Below are 16300 nucleotides of genomic sequence, written 5' to 3' on the forward strand. Positions count from 1 at the left end.
AGATTCCTGTCAAAATTTCTGCAAGTTGTATTCTTCAATTACATTTCAGTGTTGGGAGGGAGTTGACTTTTCTCATACTGTATGACTGAACAGCAAAAAGGCTTAAAAAAGCGATTAGAGAGAGAGAGAGAGAGAGAGAGAGAGAGAGAGAGAGAGAGAGAGAGTGAGAGTAGGCAAGTAGTTACTTTTTCAGAGACGTAACTATGATTCTTTACCAGTGTTGTTTTTGGCAACCATTTTAATTTTCGTCTGAGGCCATAATACGTATTAGTCTTAGTCATATTTTAGCCATCTCAAAATGTTTGTCTTCGTCTATTTTTTTTTTGTTAAAAAAAAACTAATTTCATCTTGTTTTAGTCGACATTTGTTCAATATTTTTGTCTGTAAAATCCTAGTTTCACTTAAAAAATAAATAGATTAAAAAAAAAACGTTTCCAGCTATTTCGATTGAACAATGACAAACAAGCACATTTTGTGGCATCTACAAGTTCTACAAATCACGTGATAATACACAATCAGCAGGAAAACAGTACATTATTTTCAATTAATTATACCCACGTGGACATGAATTTAAGAGGATGCTCGCTGTTAGCATTAGCATCATACTAACATAATGCTAAAGCGAATGCTATGCTAACACGATGGGTTACATTTAATGTGTGATGATCACTCAGCACAGACCTTTAAAGGCTAAAGCAACGTTGCATATTCTCTCTTGCCAAGATGGGAACACAAATCTTGTGTCTCACCGTGTGTGTTTTAAAACAAGCTTTTTGGTACGTAGTAGTACAGTATGATAATAACAGTTCATATACAGTGTATCACAAAAGTGAGTACACCCATCGCATCTCTCCAGGTATTTAGGTATATCTTTTCATGGGACAACACTGACAAAATGACACTTTGACACAATGAAAAGTAGTCTGTGTGCAGCTTATATAATAGAGTTCATTTATTTTCCCCTCAAAATAACTCAAAATATAGCCATTAATATCTAAACCCCTGGCAACAAAAGTGAGTACACTCTTATGAAAAAACGCACATCCTTAAATGTCCAAATTGAGTACTGCTTGTCATATTCCCTCCAAAATGTCATGTGACTCGTTAAAGGAGTGCTGTCAGCATTGCTGCAGAGACCGAAAAGGTGCGGGGTCAGCCTGTTAGTGCTCAGACCATACGCTGCACTCTACATTAGGGTGACCAAACGTCCTGTTTTGCCCGGACATGTCCTCTTATTACGTGCCCTCCGGAGGGTCCGGCCGGGTTTCGTAAATTCATGAAAATGTCCGGTTTTTATGATTTTTCACAGGACCAATTTGAAGAGAATCCCTCCGGCCGCTAGGGGGCAGCGCCTCCCTGCGTTGACGTGGCTCCTACTAGTAGGGGCAGGAGAAGGAGTAGATCTTCTTCTTCTTTTTTTGTTGGCAGTTTACCATTTGTTTCATGGGGAATTACCATCATCTACAGACGGTTTGGCGAGAGATCAGACTACAGGCTCCATACACCTTTCTGTAAGTTTATCTACTGTTAATGTCGATCACGTGTCTTCTGTTGTATATAGGGTTATATGTGTACACAGAGATGCAGTATATTGTATGAGTCTTGTAATTGTTCTGCGTTAGTTTATTTTGGTTGAATGCTAGTATTACATTCTAAATAGCTGTGTTTCTGAGTTTTTGTTTTTTTTTTTATGATAAATATTTATATAATGGCAACTGTTGACTTCTGTTGGAGAATTGTACTAGTCTAATCTGTAAAATCCCGTTTGGTGTCGCATCTTTGCGCTGCCGATGATTGTAAACTTTTATAGCAAAGTCTGATTTTGCCTCGCCTCCCGTACTCGCTAACAGGGTAGCAATCAGTGGACTAAGCCGCGCTAGGCATTGTGGGCAATGTAGTTTTGAACTGCTGCGTTTGGAAACATGCTGGTTGAATAGCTTGTCAGTTTATTTTGGTTATTGTTTGCGTACAATCTAGAACATTGAATGTGAATAAAAACTGAGTGGGAATAACTTCAGGGGATGCGCACCCCACACTCATATTTTTCTATAATTTGCATCTTCATTTCAATGTTAAGTGTCACCTTTTTCCTTGTTTCACCACCTGTACCAACCTTTATGAAACCTGTGTTGATTTCCCTTACAAGAAAATCAGTCGTGCGTCCGTCTGCGGTGCTGTCATGTCGTCGTATTTCGAGCATGTCGTCAGATGTAGAAACAAATGGCGAGTCAAATTTTACGTCGGATGTCGAAAAGATCATGTGTCGATGCGATCGTATGACGAGGACCACTGTACCTTTATTTTTTTTAAAACTGACATTGTAAGAAGTTACTCACAATGTTACACTTTACTTGAGTATTCTTTTCAACAATTTTTTTTTTTACTTGTACTTGAGTACATATAATTATTGATGACTACTTTAATTTTTACTTGAGTATTATGCTTCAGAAGTAAGGCTACTCGAGTTTATTTTCTGGCTACTCTACCCATTTCTGTGCATATACAACATTTGCACAGTGACATATCATTTTTGCACTATTACATCAATATCTATGCACAAACCATCATATCAAGTCAGCCATCTGCCGCCTAATCTGAGTAATATAATTTGTCCAAGGGCATAGGTTTAAATAGGTACGGTAGGGACATAACAGTAACTACTTTTCAGGATGCTCAAATTGTCCCGACCAACTCTTAAGCAACCTTATTTCATCATATAGAGAGTTCAGATATATACTAGTAGGTAGTTTAGATTGTATTACCACATGTTCTAAGGATAAAATAGAACCTACCATTATTAAGTGATTTTCATTATGTTCAGACTTACATTTATCCCTTTTCACGTGCTGAATGTGCTGGTCCACTATCCCCCCCAAACGAATGTTTGGTTGGCTGATGACTTGAAGCCCCCCGTCCCGCCACAAAGACACACACACACACTAACACAACCCTGACAAATTAACGTCGACAACATGCCGCCTCCACCGCCCCCTTTGGAGAGGAGGAATATTAGAGGGTTTTTTTTCCCCCCGCAGCAGCAGCCACTGTAAGTCATGTAAAAAGACATCAATGTTGTGGAGGTGGGGGAAACACCACTAATTTTTGCTACTGAAAGTCCAACCTGCATCAGAGTTAGCATAACATTAAACTAGCTAACCGTCAAAACTACTGTGGTCAGGCCAGCCTCCACAAGTTACAAGAAAGTCAAGCTAGTCATCCCTTATTTGGATCATTTTTTTCATTATGTGCATTGCGGTAATATCGTCCCTTCCAATGTTGAGACCAAACCTACGCCCTTACATTTGTCATATATGCACTGTTATATTACTATTACCTCAATAATTGATGTGAGTCACTAATTGACTTCAGTCCAAATCTGTGTACAATTCAACTTATTTTTGTGTTTTAATTTATTTATTAGCCTTATTGTACTTTTGTTCTGTGTGGTGCACGTCATGGTAAAGCTATAAATCTTGTTGTACTCTGTAAAATAACAATAAAAGCGTTCTATTCCAATTTTGTTTTATTCTATATAAATGTAATAAAAACATCAAAAGAAAAAAACATTTGTCCATGAAAGGGTTTAATAACAAACTCTCAGAAAGCACTTTCACATCTGAAATGAACTACAGATACTAGTCTACAAACACGCAGCACTAGATGAAAAGGCATTGGTTGAGTAGCCAAGTGACGGGATGCAGCAGCGGGCTTTCCATTCATTGCCTGACTGTCTATACCGCACTGCGCTCCCTAATCCACCCATTAACAGAAAGCCATAAAATCCATTGCTCATTTCTCCTTCACGATTCACACTCCTGACACATTCGGACATCACTCCCGAACCTGCCACCCATCTTCTGAGTCCATCATGCACATTCGCTGTCAAACGGTGTGTCAGCGGGAAGCTTTATCCATAATGCGGTAAACTCGCAGCCCTTCCCGCACTCGCATACACGCCCACCATCAACGGAGCATCACGTCACACACGCAGATAAACAAGCAAATATTCCGAGCAACATGGATACGCCTTACAGTTCGCAGGAACTGAATTTCATCCTCGCCTTCTGCGTCAGCCATGGTTCGCGCTGGCTCGGAGAGGCTCGGGCATCGACCGTCAAATGAGGAGCTCGATCTTGCCGCAGCTGGTGGGAAGTTGTGCTCGGTGGGGGCGTGAGCGTGCGTCTCGAACACTCAAAGAGCGGGCAGGATCGGACTCGCTCATTGGCGCTCGCGCACACGGTGGGAGGAGCTGTCCTGAAGTGGGCACAAATCGTTTAGCACCCTCTATTGGTAAAACACGGTACTGAAGTCCACGGGTTGCCCACTGCTAGTGATGGTGAGATGAAGCCTCATGAGCAGTGGTTCTGAACCATCAGCGGAATTTGACTTTTGGGGCAGGGGGAGCACAACCTGTTGATGAAATTAACTTTCAAGAATAACTATATTAATAAGTTGAAAATAAGCGTTTTTTTTTTGTTTCCCATCATTTTTTAGGGGAATTCTAAATCAGGCTGCTTAAGACCAGGGCCGTGCAGAGACCTATGGAGGGGCAGGTGCTCGTAGCTAAAAGGTGCAGATGAACAAACATTTAATACACTTTACAACAACATAACTTCCAGTTTAACCAGCTTTACAGTATCCCGTAATTGGCTGTGAGACTGTGACAGACTTTAATTGGGATGGGGGAATAGCAGGGGTGAAAGTGGCTAGAATTTCTTGTCGGAACTTCCCGACGTGAAGGTCGACACGGAGCCAGAAATTTTATTCATTCATTTCTTTTTCGTTTTTCTTTTTTTTTTTTGGGGGGGGGGGTCAAACCTCTTAAACTACTAAAATGTAAAGAAAACTGTTTAGCACAGTTATTTCTATAACCCATACTAAAATTATTTTCATTCAAAATGGTACTTTTTTCAATGATTTGCAAAATAAAAGTTAACAAAAACAGCAATAACCCCAACCTCCATCTCCTAATTTTTATTTTCCCTCATTTCCTCACATACTAAATGCCAAATCTCAATTTTAACTACTTAAGAACATAGGATATATATTAAAATTGAAGCTAATGTAAACATTATATATATACAATATATATATATACAGTATATAAGTTAGTGTTGCACCGATACCATTTTTTGGGCCCAATACCAATACAGATACCTGGCTGTGCAGTATCGGCCGATACCAATACCATTCCGATACCACTCTGTTTGCAAAAAAAAAAAAAAAACATATATATATATATATATATATATATATATATATATATGTGTGTGTGTGTGTGTGTGTGTGTGTGTGTGTGTGTATAACGGATGCAACGATACAGTTAAGTCACGGTTCGGTACGATTTTCAATACAAGTCAATACATTTAATGCTCTGAAACAGAAAATACAACTGTTATTATCATTATTATTATTTTTTTTTTTTTTTTTTTTGCTAACAAGCAAAAATAACAGTGCCATCATATAAACAACCATTTTAGTGCATAATATTTATGTGCTTACTTCTTACTGATCTGAAGAAAAATTTTGTATATAAGTGCTGAGAACAATTTTTACTGTTTGTAAAGTGGGTCACACTGTTGATTGCTGCAGCTCTCTTAGCAGCTATATTTAAACATCCTATTTGTGGTCCGAGTCCATCTGTAACATGTACTGAATTAACAGTATTTGCAGCATTATCTATAGTCACTGGTATGGATTGATGTGGCCTGCTTAACTTCCATTCAGTCATGGCAGTTTCTATTTAATCAATGTAGTCTATGGACTACGCGTCGCTCTGTGCTCACGCAGCTAATGGCATGGGATCTAATGTATTACATCTAGGTTGCTATTTGATGATATCTAGTGTGTGCGCGCGAGAGTTGGCATGGGATTTAACCCTTTAAGGTCTGGGCCTATTTTGTCTGATTTTGCATGCCTTTGAAGTTGCCTTTATATTTCAAAGAAAGAATTGTTTACGATGGCCTGGTTTGGTCCCTTTTTTTGTGACACCTTGAACTTCATGTCCAAACTGTTGTTTCCGTCACTGACCAATTATAAATCATCATTTTGGGCCCAAAAAGACCAAAAATTCCACAATCGTTTTGTCAAAATTTTTAATTTTGATGTCCAATTGACAACCAAACATGCGTAACGAACCGTTTTGAAACTTTGTAATATTTATTCAACATGTTAGGATGAACATTCAACCAAAAAAATTTAGAATAAATAGTCTTATATTTGACAATTCAACATAAACAACAGGTATAGCATAGGCGTTTTTTGCCTTTATACATGCTCTAGTCAAAACAGGTTATATACAGCAGACCGAACAGTGAAAAAATATATACCATCTAACACAAAAAGTGTTTAGAGGCCATCTCTTTATGAGTTTAGGTATTGCGGCCCATCACCTGATGAAAACTATGTACACACAATCAAGCTTCTTGAACACACATTTATATACACAAATTGAGAAGACTGATTGTGGGAAAAAATGTATATATATATAACATTGGGGGAAAAAAAGTATTTTCAAAAACATTTACAATAAACAAGTTAAATTTTTTTTCAGGCATGCCACTCCGAAAAGCAGTTTCGTCCTGGAATTCGAAACAGGGCGACATCACACAGCCCACACTTCCATGGGGTGTTGGTCCTCTTTCCACCCTTCCATTTTCATTTCACTTTACTTTCATTGTCACTATAAATGTACATGAAAAAAAGTCAGTATTTATGAAAATAATAAAGTATAAAATAAAAATATATACAGCAATAAATAATAATGGAAATCTATATGTATGACAATAGAAAGAATACCATAGCTGAATATGTGCTACATCCCTAATCTTCATATAGAAAGAAGATCACCACAATTATAAATTCCTGCCTTGGATACACACAGTTCACGTACGACTTTGATCTGATATGCACATTTTATTATTATATACACAAACACACACTTATATTGCATCAAAATTAACTTTGTCATGCAATATCAAAAGAAACTTTCAAAAGAAACTTTTTCCAGCCTAAAAAAAAAAAGTGAGTTTGCTTACCTCTGCTCGTCGATGGCGTCACCCACGTGTTCAAATACGTCACTATCTTCACTCGAAGACTCTTCCGAAGAAGACGATGATGACGAATTTGGACCATCCTCTTCCTCAAGTTGATCAAATAGCACAATTGCTTGCGCTAAATTTAGTTTTCCGATCATTCTCAAAGTCACACAAAGTCGCTGCTCGATCCAAACAGCCGTCGGCTCGCCACCTCGCTGCTTCAGAACACTCCTCCCTCTCGTTCGGTGGAACCTCGCATGGCAGTTATATTTATTTAAAAAACACATTTTGTGCTTCCACTGTGACTTCGAAAGGGTTCGTTTGATTTGTGGTTTTTTCATGGAGCTTCCGTTTTGAAAAAGGACAAGAAATGATGGAAATATAGACACAAACAAATGATCCATGCAGCGTTTTAATGTTTTTTTGAGAGGACAATAAAACTATAAAACTTAAATGACAATATCTCACGTTTTAATTGGTCGATTGACTTCAAATAATAACGAGAGTAAACCGCAACTTCCGCACTTTAAAACGAGACCAACCAACGGCATGTGGGTGACGTATTTAAAACGTGAGGGCGCTTCAAAGATGACGTGCGCTGAGGACGCGTCGGCGCGTCCTTCGACTCTCAAGGGTTAACATAGGACATCTAGATTGCTATTTGATGATATCTAGTGTGCGCGCTGCGCCGCTTGAGTGTTTTCTGCCCACAGAAGTCACTTCTGCTCATTACTGCACAACACCAGCATATTACAATCGACTTTCATAAACAGGACGAGTTTGAAGTACGGCGCTCTTAATTTGCCACTCATTGTTCATCATGAAACCATGAGTTTGCTGAGTCTCCCACGGTCTTAACCTTTCTGATCCCATCGATGCTACGACAGCAAGCGTTAGCTTACGCATGCTAATCATTTGTGAATACCATGTTAAATGAGCAGTGTAACATCGCGGATATGCGTTGTAGTGTACAGCCATTATATTGAAGACGAAGGTGTAAATTTTGTGTGGTAATTTTGAGACAACAACATACAGATGTAATGTTTTGAGAAGTTAGCTCACGTGGGGAGGCCAGTAAATTTGCGTTCAAATGATGCCAGTAGATGGTATCGGCGCCCTAAATGTTGGTACTCGTCGACACCCGAAAACACCAATTCGGGCCGGATCGGCGCCCCCTGCCGATACTGGTATAGGTATCGGTGCAACTTTAATATAAGTAACATATGTTCAGAAAAATAAGTACAAATGACTTTTATTATGCAGAAAGAAATGGAATATATTTTGAAGATCGCGCAAACATTGACTTTTTTAAATCATAAGGAAATGAATAAGTAGCTTAACCTAAATGAACACATATAAGTCCAAAGTGCACACTGACAGCTAAGATGTTCTGAACCTCCCCATCAGATCAAATAAAACAAAATATGATAAATAGCCTATTCAACTCTTTCGTTGCTCTTAAAGATTTGATGTTATGTTGCATTGCCCTTTTTTTCTCGCATCAATTCAACAAGCTTTTTTTTTTTTTTTTTTTGCTGTTCCAGAAAACATGCAGATTTGAACCTATCAGAGCTAACCATCTCTGCTGATCACATGTCAGTATGTCAGCCAATTGAACGGATAAATGAGTCCAGGCGTTTTGCTTTGCTACGTGCATTCGCACATTGATGTGACTAATCATCGTCAAACTCAGGTAACTGCAGCAGCTGGGGAAACCTCCATGCCGTCCGTGGAATAAAATCAATAATAAATATCGGTCGAAACGGATTACGCTACACAAGCACTTTATTATGCTTGTTGTTAACACTTGTGTATATAGATCTGATGTCGGTAGATTGTTTTCTTCTTGGAGCTGAAATGCATGTGTGGCAGCTTAGCATTTTTTTCTATTTTTTTTTTTTACATAGCGTTTTGACGGTTGCTGTCATATTTTCAGAATCAAAGCACCGTGTACCGGAACAGCATTCCGGCGCTGAATCTTATACCGGAAGTACGTACTGACACCTGAATCTTATCCGGAACTGCGTTCCTGACCGTTCTGGCCCACTTTCACCCCTGGGGAACAGTGAATAGAAATCAACTGTCATCAACACTTTCTGGCTGTGAATCAGTCAGTCTTTGCCTCTTTTCTTCCTTCAACCTCTATATCAAAACTTCCTGACTCAACTTGTTGTTCATTTGAGAACAAACCAAATTAGATGTTCACTGAGCCACCGTCAGCACAGTTTTTTCAAAAGTATTATTTCATTATTATTCATTAATTGTAGTTCTTCTTTCCTGGGAGCCTTTGCCATCGGTAGCGTCACGAAAGAGCGATCCTGAATGGTTACCTTTGGTGGAAATATCACTGACATCGTTGTTGCTGCTGTCCTTACAATTACGTGTTGATAATGTCATGGTTGTTTTGACAAACTCGTCCAAAGTTTATATTCGTAAAATTACACCAAAATCCGGAAAGGTCTTCAGTTGCCCTTTAAATATGTGTACCTTTCTAGATAACGTGAAGAGAACGGACAAATATGGTTGCCTATAGAGAGTAGAGACACACGGGTCGAAATAGCCTTGAGGTGGGGGGTAATTAATTATTAAAGTAGAAAACTATATAAGAGAAAATTACATATTATTATTATTTCTTTTTTAATCCCCATAATTAACCTGGTGTAAGAATTTTCACCACAGTATTTGCTCAAACACGGTTTAATAGGGTAACACAGTTTGAACCACCAGATGTCCTCAGACTCCTCACCACACACCCAGGTCACAGAGGAACAGCGTGTAGGGGGAGGCGGGTGGTTATAAGCCCGCGTAGCCGCACACGGACGGCTTTTTCTCAATTTTTTTTTTTTTTTTAATGGTGTTTTCGGTGTTCAAGTAAAGTACTCGAAGGAGTGCCTGCACAGTCCGCCAGCGTACACATACGCACAAAAAAATCGCAGTCAAAAGGGGCACCTTGGGCATGTCGGGGCAAAGGGGCAGGTGCTCAAGCACCCTCTGCCTCCCCCCCTCTGCACGTGCCTGCTTAAGACAGCTATACTTTTCGCCAAGATCGTCATCCATTGAATATGGTACGCCTGCCGGTGGTAACAGTGTGTTCTGTCAAATTTTTCACCCCATCAGGAATTCCAACTTTGTGTTAAAAATGGCCGCAAATACAGCGGTTACAAAGTAAACACTACAAACTTTCTTTAAATAAAGGAATATTTACTTACGTTTGATCATGGACGGACATGTAGAAAAGTTCTCCTCAAACACATTCTGCCATGTTAGCTGGACACGACAACTGCACGCCGCTTTATCACTGTTTACGTCTTCGCCGTGTAGTTAAGCATTAATTTACGCCATATTCGTGTGGAATATGGATGTTTACGATGTTACTTGTTTATTTAGCACCTGTGGATAATATTGAGAATCCAACCGAATGTAAAAGAGGGCTTATTCACCGCCACAACAGGTATGGGAGCAAAATATTATAAGGGTGCTAAATTTGTTGTACAATTAGCGTCTTTAGTGGGGCAAATTGAAACTCCGCTCACCATTTTGGCGGTGCTCTCTGGCTTTTCATGGTCCACATTTTCAATCCTTGGTTCTTGCTCAGTAGTTGTTGTCGCTTTTGAAAGCTTAGGTTTGAAAAAATTACGTATGTGCATCTTGCCTCTTCATTCCTCATGTGGTTTTGGCTAAGCAAAGCAAATGACCTTCTAAGGTGCTAGTAGTGTTACTTTGTGAGTTTCTAAAATAAGACAACTTACTGAAAGGGTTGACTGACAGATCTTTAGTTACAGAACAGAAGAGGGGCATCATCAACATTAACTGTCCACTGGCGGGCTTTTTATAAGCTGCCTCGAGTTCGCTGCGTGTCTCTGACTTCCGTTTATTTTTGTTGTTTGTTTCATTGTTTTACAACTTTTATAGACAATATTTTACCAGAAAAGTCTTCATTTTAAAATCGTATATAGCTAATTCAATTGCATGCAATGACACTTTTCGGGGGGGGGGGTTCGATCGAACTTCAGGGGTTCGGTCAGTAAGTCCAAGAGGTTCGACAACGTTATGACACAAATGGGCCCTGTTTTTGTAAACTAAATAAAGTCAAAGTTTCGTTTTAGACTAAGTTTTAGACTGATTTGCCCCAATTTACAAGTTTACTGTAATTTTTGGACAATAAGGCGCACAGTTTAAACCTGCCACCCACCAAATTTGACACGAAAATGGCATTTGTTCATAGACAATGGCATCGTCAGGCCTATTTTTTCAAGACCCCCTAAATAATTTGTTTTATTTAAAAAAAATAAATAAATAAAAAATAAAAAGAAACCTAACAAAAAACGTTGACACACTGTATTCACTAAGAAGTTGCCAGAATATTAGTTTGTTTTTATATTAGTTTATTTTTTTCTTAAGTTTAAACTTTTCTTGAATTACATATCCATGAACCTTGTGTGATGTTTTTTAATCAAAATAACTAGAGCAAAGACAGGAAAGGCAGGCAAATCAGAGCCTCACCTGCATATGAAAAATATATCTATGGATGTGACGATACACATGTCACGGTTCAATACGTACCTTGGTACGGGGGTCACGGTTCGGTGCGGGTTCAGTATAACAAGAAAAAAAGAAAGGCTTAGTTTCTCACAGCATTTTAAAGTTACACCTCTTGGGGGGGCTAAGCCCCCCCGTTCTTAAAACCTAGTGACGCACCTGTTCATAGATAAACTGCACCGGACTAGAAGCCGCAGCTGTCCTAATTAATGAATACTTAGGACAGAATTCTTTTATTGTCATGCGGCAAATTATGTTACTTTTGAATGGATGTCAATGATCTGAGCTGGATATAAATTGAGCTAGTGACAAAATTTGCCAGATGACATTTAACGACATCTGTCACAAGCATTCATTAATGCCCATGACAGTGTCATGTCATACTTATGACGGTCTTATGACAGTCTTATGACATCGCTGTCAAATAAAGTGATATTTATTAACCCAAATAAATCAACAAATACGCCGCACTGGACTATAAGCCGCAGGATTCAAAATGAGGGAAAAAAGTAGAGGCTCATAGTCTAAAAATTTCAGTACAGTTATCCCTCGCTACTTCGTGCCCTCATTCTATCGCAGATTTTTTTTTTCAATTAAAAAATATATATATATATATACAGATAAGCTGTCAATAGCCGATCGCTTAGTCTCACTCTCACTCCCACACTCCCTTCTTCCCTCTACCTGCTCTTTGTTCCCCAGGCAGGCACTGCACGTGCACTGGAATGGCTTATTTAAGTTAGCCATGTTGACAGATGTTTGTGTTTGATCTTGCCAGAGTCACGAATTTAAAACCGCCACACGCGTCAATCATAGTTTACATTGTTAAATAGTTGCTGCAGCAACTCATTGTGTGTAAGTGAGAGGATTTGACTAGACTTACGCAATGAAGTGCTGCCTTGGAACAGACAGGCTCTGTGTGCACATTGCGCGGGCGGGTAGGATAAAGAAGCAAGCGCTGGAATGAATGTGTGTGTGTGGCGACGTTCGAGGCAGCCGGACTTGTTGCATTTGCGGCAATAAACGCCACATGTTAAAAGTGATCCTGAGCAGTTTGTAATTCCCACATATCACTTAAAGAGTCACAGCCAAGGGAGGTAACAGAAGCATTTAATAAAGCCAAGTATTTTTCTACTACTGTACAGTACTTTATTCTTGTTTAAAAATAATTCGGTGGGAGAGTACATGTTTAAAACGTTATCGTAGTTATTACATTTGAAGTGCTTAAAAACCATTTATTAAAATATATACATATATGTATACAATGGGGCAAATGAGTATTTAGTCAACCACCAATTGTGCAAGTTCTCCTATTTGAAAAGATTAGATAGAGAGGACTGTAATTGTGAACATGGGTAAACCTCAACCATGAGAGACAGAATGTGGGGGGGAAAAAGAAAATCACATTGTTTGATTTTTAAAGAATTTATTTCCAAATTAAGAGTGGAAAATAAGTATTTGGTCACCTACAAACAAGCAAGATTTCTGGCTGTCAAAGAGGTCTAACTTCTTCTAACGAGGCTCCACTTTTTACCTGTATTAATGACACCTGTTTTAACCCATAATCGGTATAAAAGACAACTGCCCACAACCTCAGTCAGTCACACTCCAAACTCCACTATGGCCAAGACCAAAGAGCTGTCGAAGGACACCAAAGACAAAATTGTAGACCTGCACCAGGCTGGGAAGACTGAATCTGCAATAGGTAAAACGCTTGGTGTAAAGAAATCAACTGTGGGAGCAATTATTTGAAAATGCAAGACATACAAGACCACTGATAGTCTCCCTCGATCTGGGGCTCCATGCGAGATCTCACCCCGTGGCGTCAAAATGATAACAAGAACGGTGAACAAAAATCCCAGAACCACACGGGGGGACCTAGTGAATTACCTACAGAAAGCTGGGACCACAGTAACAAAGGCTACTATCAGTAACACAATGCGCCGCCAGGGACTCAAATCCTGCACTGCCAGACGTGTCCCCCTGCTGAAGAAAGTACACGTCCAGGCCCGTCTGCGGTTCGCTAAAGAGCATTTGGATGATCCAGAAAAGGACTGGGAGAATGTGTTATGGTCAGATGAAACCAAAATAGAACTTTTTGGTAGAAACACAGGTTCTCGTGTTTGGAGGAGAAAGTATACTGAATTGCATCCGAAGAACACCATACCCACTTTGAAGCATGGGGGTGGAAACATCATGCTTTGGGGCTGTTTTTCTGAAAGGGACCAGGATGACTGATCTGTGTAAAGGAAAGAATGAATCGAGAGATTTTGAGTGAAAATCTCCTTCCATCAGCAAGGGCATTTAAAGCAGTAATGTGAAGTAATTTCATAACATGCCAAATAGGGTCACAATTAATGTAATTAAACGTTGTCCAACAAATAAAGCATGAAAAAAATAATTTATATGTTGTATATTTGACAAAATAATCGCGTTTCAGAAGTTCGAGCCTGAAAGGGGATGAACCCAGAAGTGATACGTCACACCGGGAACAGCGATGGCAGTTCCATACATACGGCCGCCATACAAAGCCCTTCAAACAATGATTCAAACAGCGATATAAGCGATAGATCGAGCGCAAGGGAGGAGATCCAAGTTTTTGAAGAGTTGGAGGAAGAAGAGGAGGTTGGAATTTTATGTTGGACCTAACATGTAGTAGCCAGACGCTAATCAGGATGCAAACAATGTGCCTAGACTACCTGACATGGAATGGATACAAGACCCATCGAGATTACAAGATTGGTAAGATGTAGGCTGTTATTATTTTCATGATTTGAAGATGCAGGCATTTGCACATAATTTTATGTTTTTGTCTATCTGATGACATTGTTAAAAAAAGAAAAAATCAGACTGCATGTTCATTTTGGCAGATCCGGCAGCTCTCGTGCATATAAAATAATATTATAAAAACGTTGGGGGGAAAGAAGGAGATGAGTCGTTGATGGCTTTCTCCACTTTATTGTGGCAACAATAAGAAAACAAAATAATAGCAGACTGCCGCCACATTCGACCGCAAAGTTTTGCTTCTCGCTGATCTCCTCCTCGCCTCCTACTACTCCAGCGTTAAACAGATCGTGCATAGTGTCTTGTTATGAGCTTTTTGTTTACAAATGTATCCAACACATGACGTGCTGACAACTTTGTTTCTTAATTAACACATGGAGCGAACAGTACAACACGGCTCGGGGCACTCGGGAGGAAGAGGCGTCTAATGGCGTGAGGAAATGTAGTTTTTTCACACAAGCGAACAGAGTACAAAGCACCACTTCAGTGTTGTCCCGAGACTACATTTCCCATGATTCACTGCCTGACCTGCGCGCTCGCTGAGTCGCTGCCAGACGTTAAAAGCAACTTGTCACCTGTAGCGGCTCTTGTACGTAAAACACAAACTAGAAGGCTATCAAGCGATCAACGTGAAAGAAACGCCGAACCGTACAAATGCAATGCAATGCTTGAAGCATGAAGGTGGAAATACATAATGCAAATACAAATAAATGTGCACAAACTCACCGGCGGTATGTGTGTCTTACTGCAACGTGACCGTGAATTACCGCGACGCCGACCCGCTTATGTGCACATCCACACCCCTTTCCCGATTGACAGTGGATTAACCCTTTCGGACAAGATCGTAAATGACGCACAATTTAAACACGCTTAACCTAGCGAACGCAACAACAACTATGATCGGGGATTGCCACGAGTTAACTTTCGGCTAACGTCGCTAGCTTATACTTTTCATTCGACAACAGTTGGCAGCTCTGTTTTGACAAAGTCATCAGTCATCTATCCAAAAATCACACTTACATTTTGGGAAATCCTTGATCATAAGCAGACCGGTTAAGGAAGCAGGCATCTTCGAAGTGTTTGCAGCAGAGAACACTACTCGATGATGGCGTGAAATTTATTCACTTCGTGCGAACGAAGTATGTCCATTTACGTGCCCTGCTATCCTTTGGCCACTCATACAGCTTTTCGTTTGAGTGAGAACAAAACATCGCCACACACCGCTGTGGCATCTTACCGAGAAGCAATGCAACAAACAATACTGTTCTATGGCGGACTTCCCTCGCACTTCCCGGTGTGACGTAATTTCCAAAGATTTCCGAAGATTGCCGAAGAAAAGCATTTTCGTTGTCAAGGGCGTTGCTATGGGTTAAACAAAGAATCTGGAAGGGTTGCGTTAAAAAAAAAAAAACGAAAATATGCTTATAACTGTTTAGCCATTGATATTATTCAAAAACATGGTTGGCCAACTGTACTTCACATTACTGCTTTAAGATGAGACGTGGCTGGGTCTTTCAGCATGACAATGATCCCGAACACACAGCCAGGGCAACAAAGGAGTGGCTTCGTAAGAAGCATTTCAAGGTCCTGGAGTAGCCTAGCCAGTCTCCAGGTCTCAACCCCATAGAAAATCTGTGGAGGGAGTTGAAAGTCCGTGTTGCCCAATGACAGCCCCAAAACATCACTGTTCTAGAGGAGATCTGCATGGAGGAATGGGCCAAAATACCAGCAACAGCGTGCGAAAAGCTTGTGAAGAGTTACAGAAAATGTTTGGCCTCCGTTATTGCCAACAAAGGGTACATAACAAAGTATTGAGATGAACTTTTGGTATTGACCAAATACTTATTTTCCACCATGATTTGCAAGTAAGTTCTTTAAAAATCAAACAATGTGATTTTCTGTTTTTTTTCCCCCACATTCTGTCTCTCATGGTTGAGGTT

General features: G+C 39.8%; 1 protein-coding gene across 2 annotated transcripts in view; it reads right to left on the reverse strand.

The window, feature by feature from the left end:
• The window catches only part of ryr2a (ryanodine receptor 2a (cardiac)), a 356843-nt gene extending 352689 nt beyond the window's left edge, over window positions 1-4154 (reverse strand). For both annotated transcript variants that reach the window (XM_057825571.1, XM_057825570.1), the window contains exon 1: window positions 4033-4154. In XM_057825571.1, the coding sequence (XP_057681554.1) occupies window positions 4033-4077 (45 nt within the window). In that variant the 5' untranslated portion in view covers window positions 4078-4154. The remainder of the gene's footprint in view (window positions 1-4032) is intronic.
• Between the last annotated feature and the right edge of the window lie 12146 nt (window positions 4155-16300).

This window comes from Corythoichthys intestinalis, chromosome 21 (genome assembly GCF_030265065.1).
Source record: "Corythoichthys intestinalis isolate RoL2023-P3 chromosome 21, ASM3026506v1, whole genome shotgun sequence".
NCBI lineage: Eukaryota > Metazoa > Chordata > Actinopteri > Syngnathiformes > Syngnathidae > Corythoichthys > Corythoichthys intestinalis.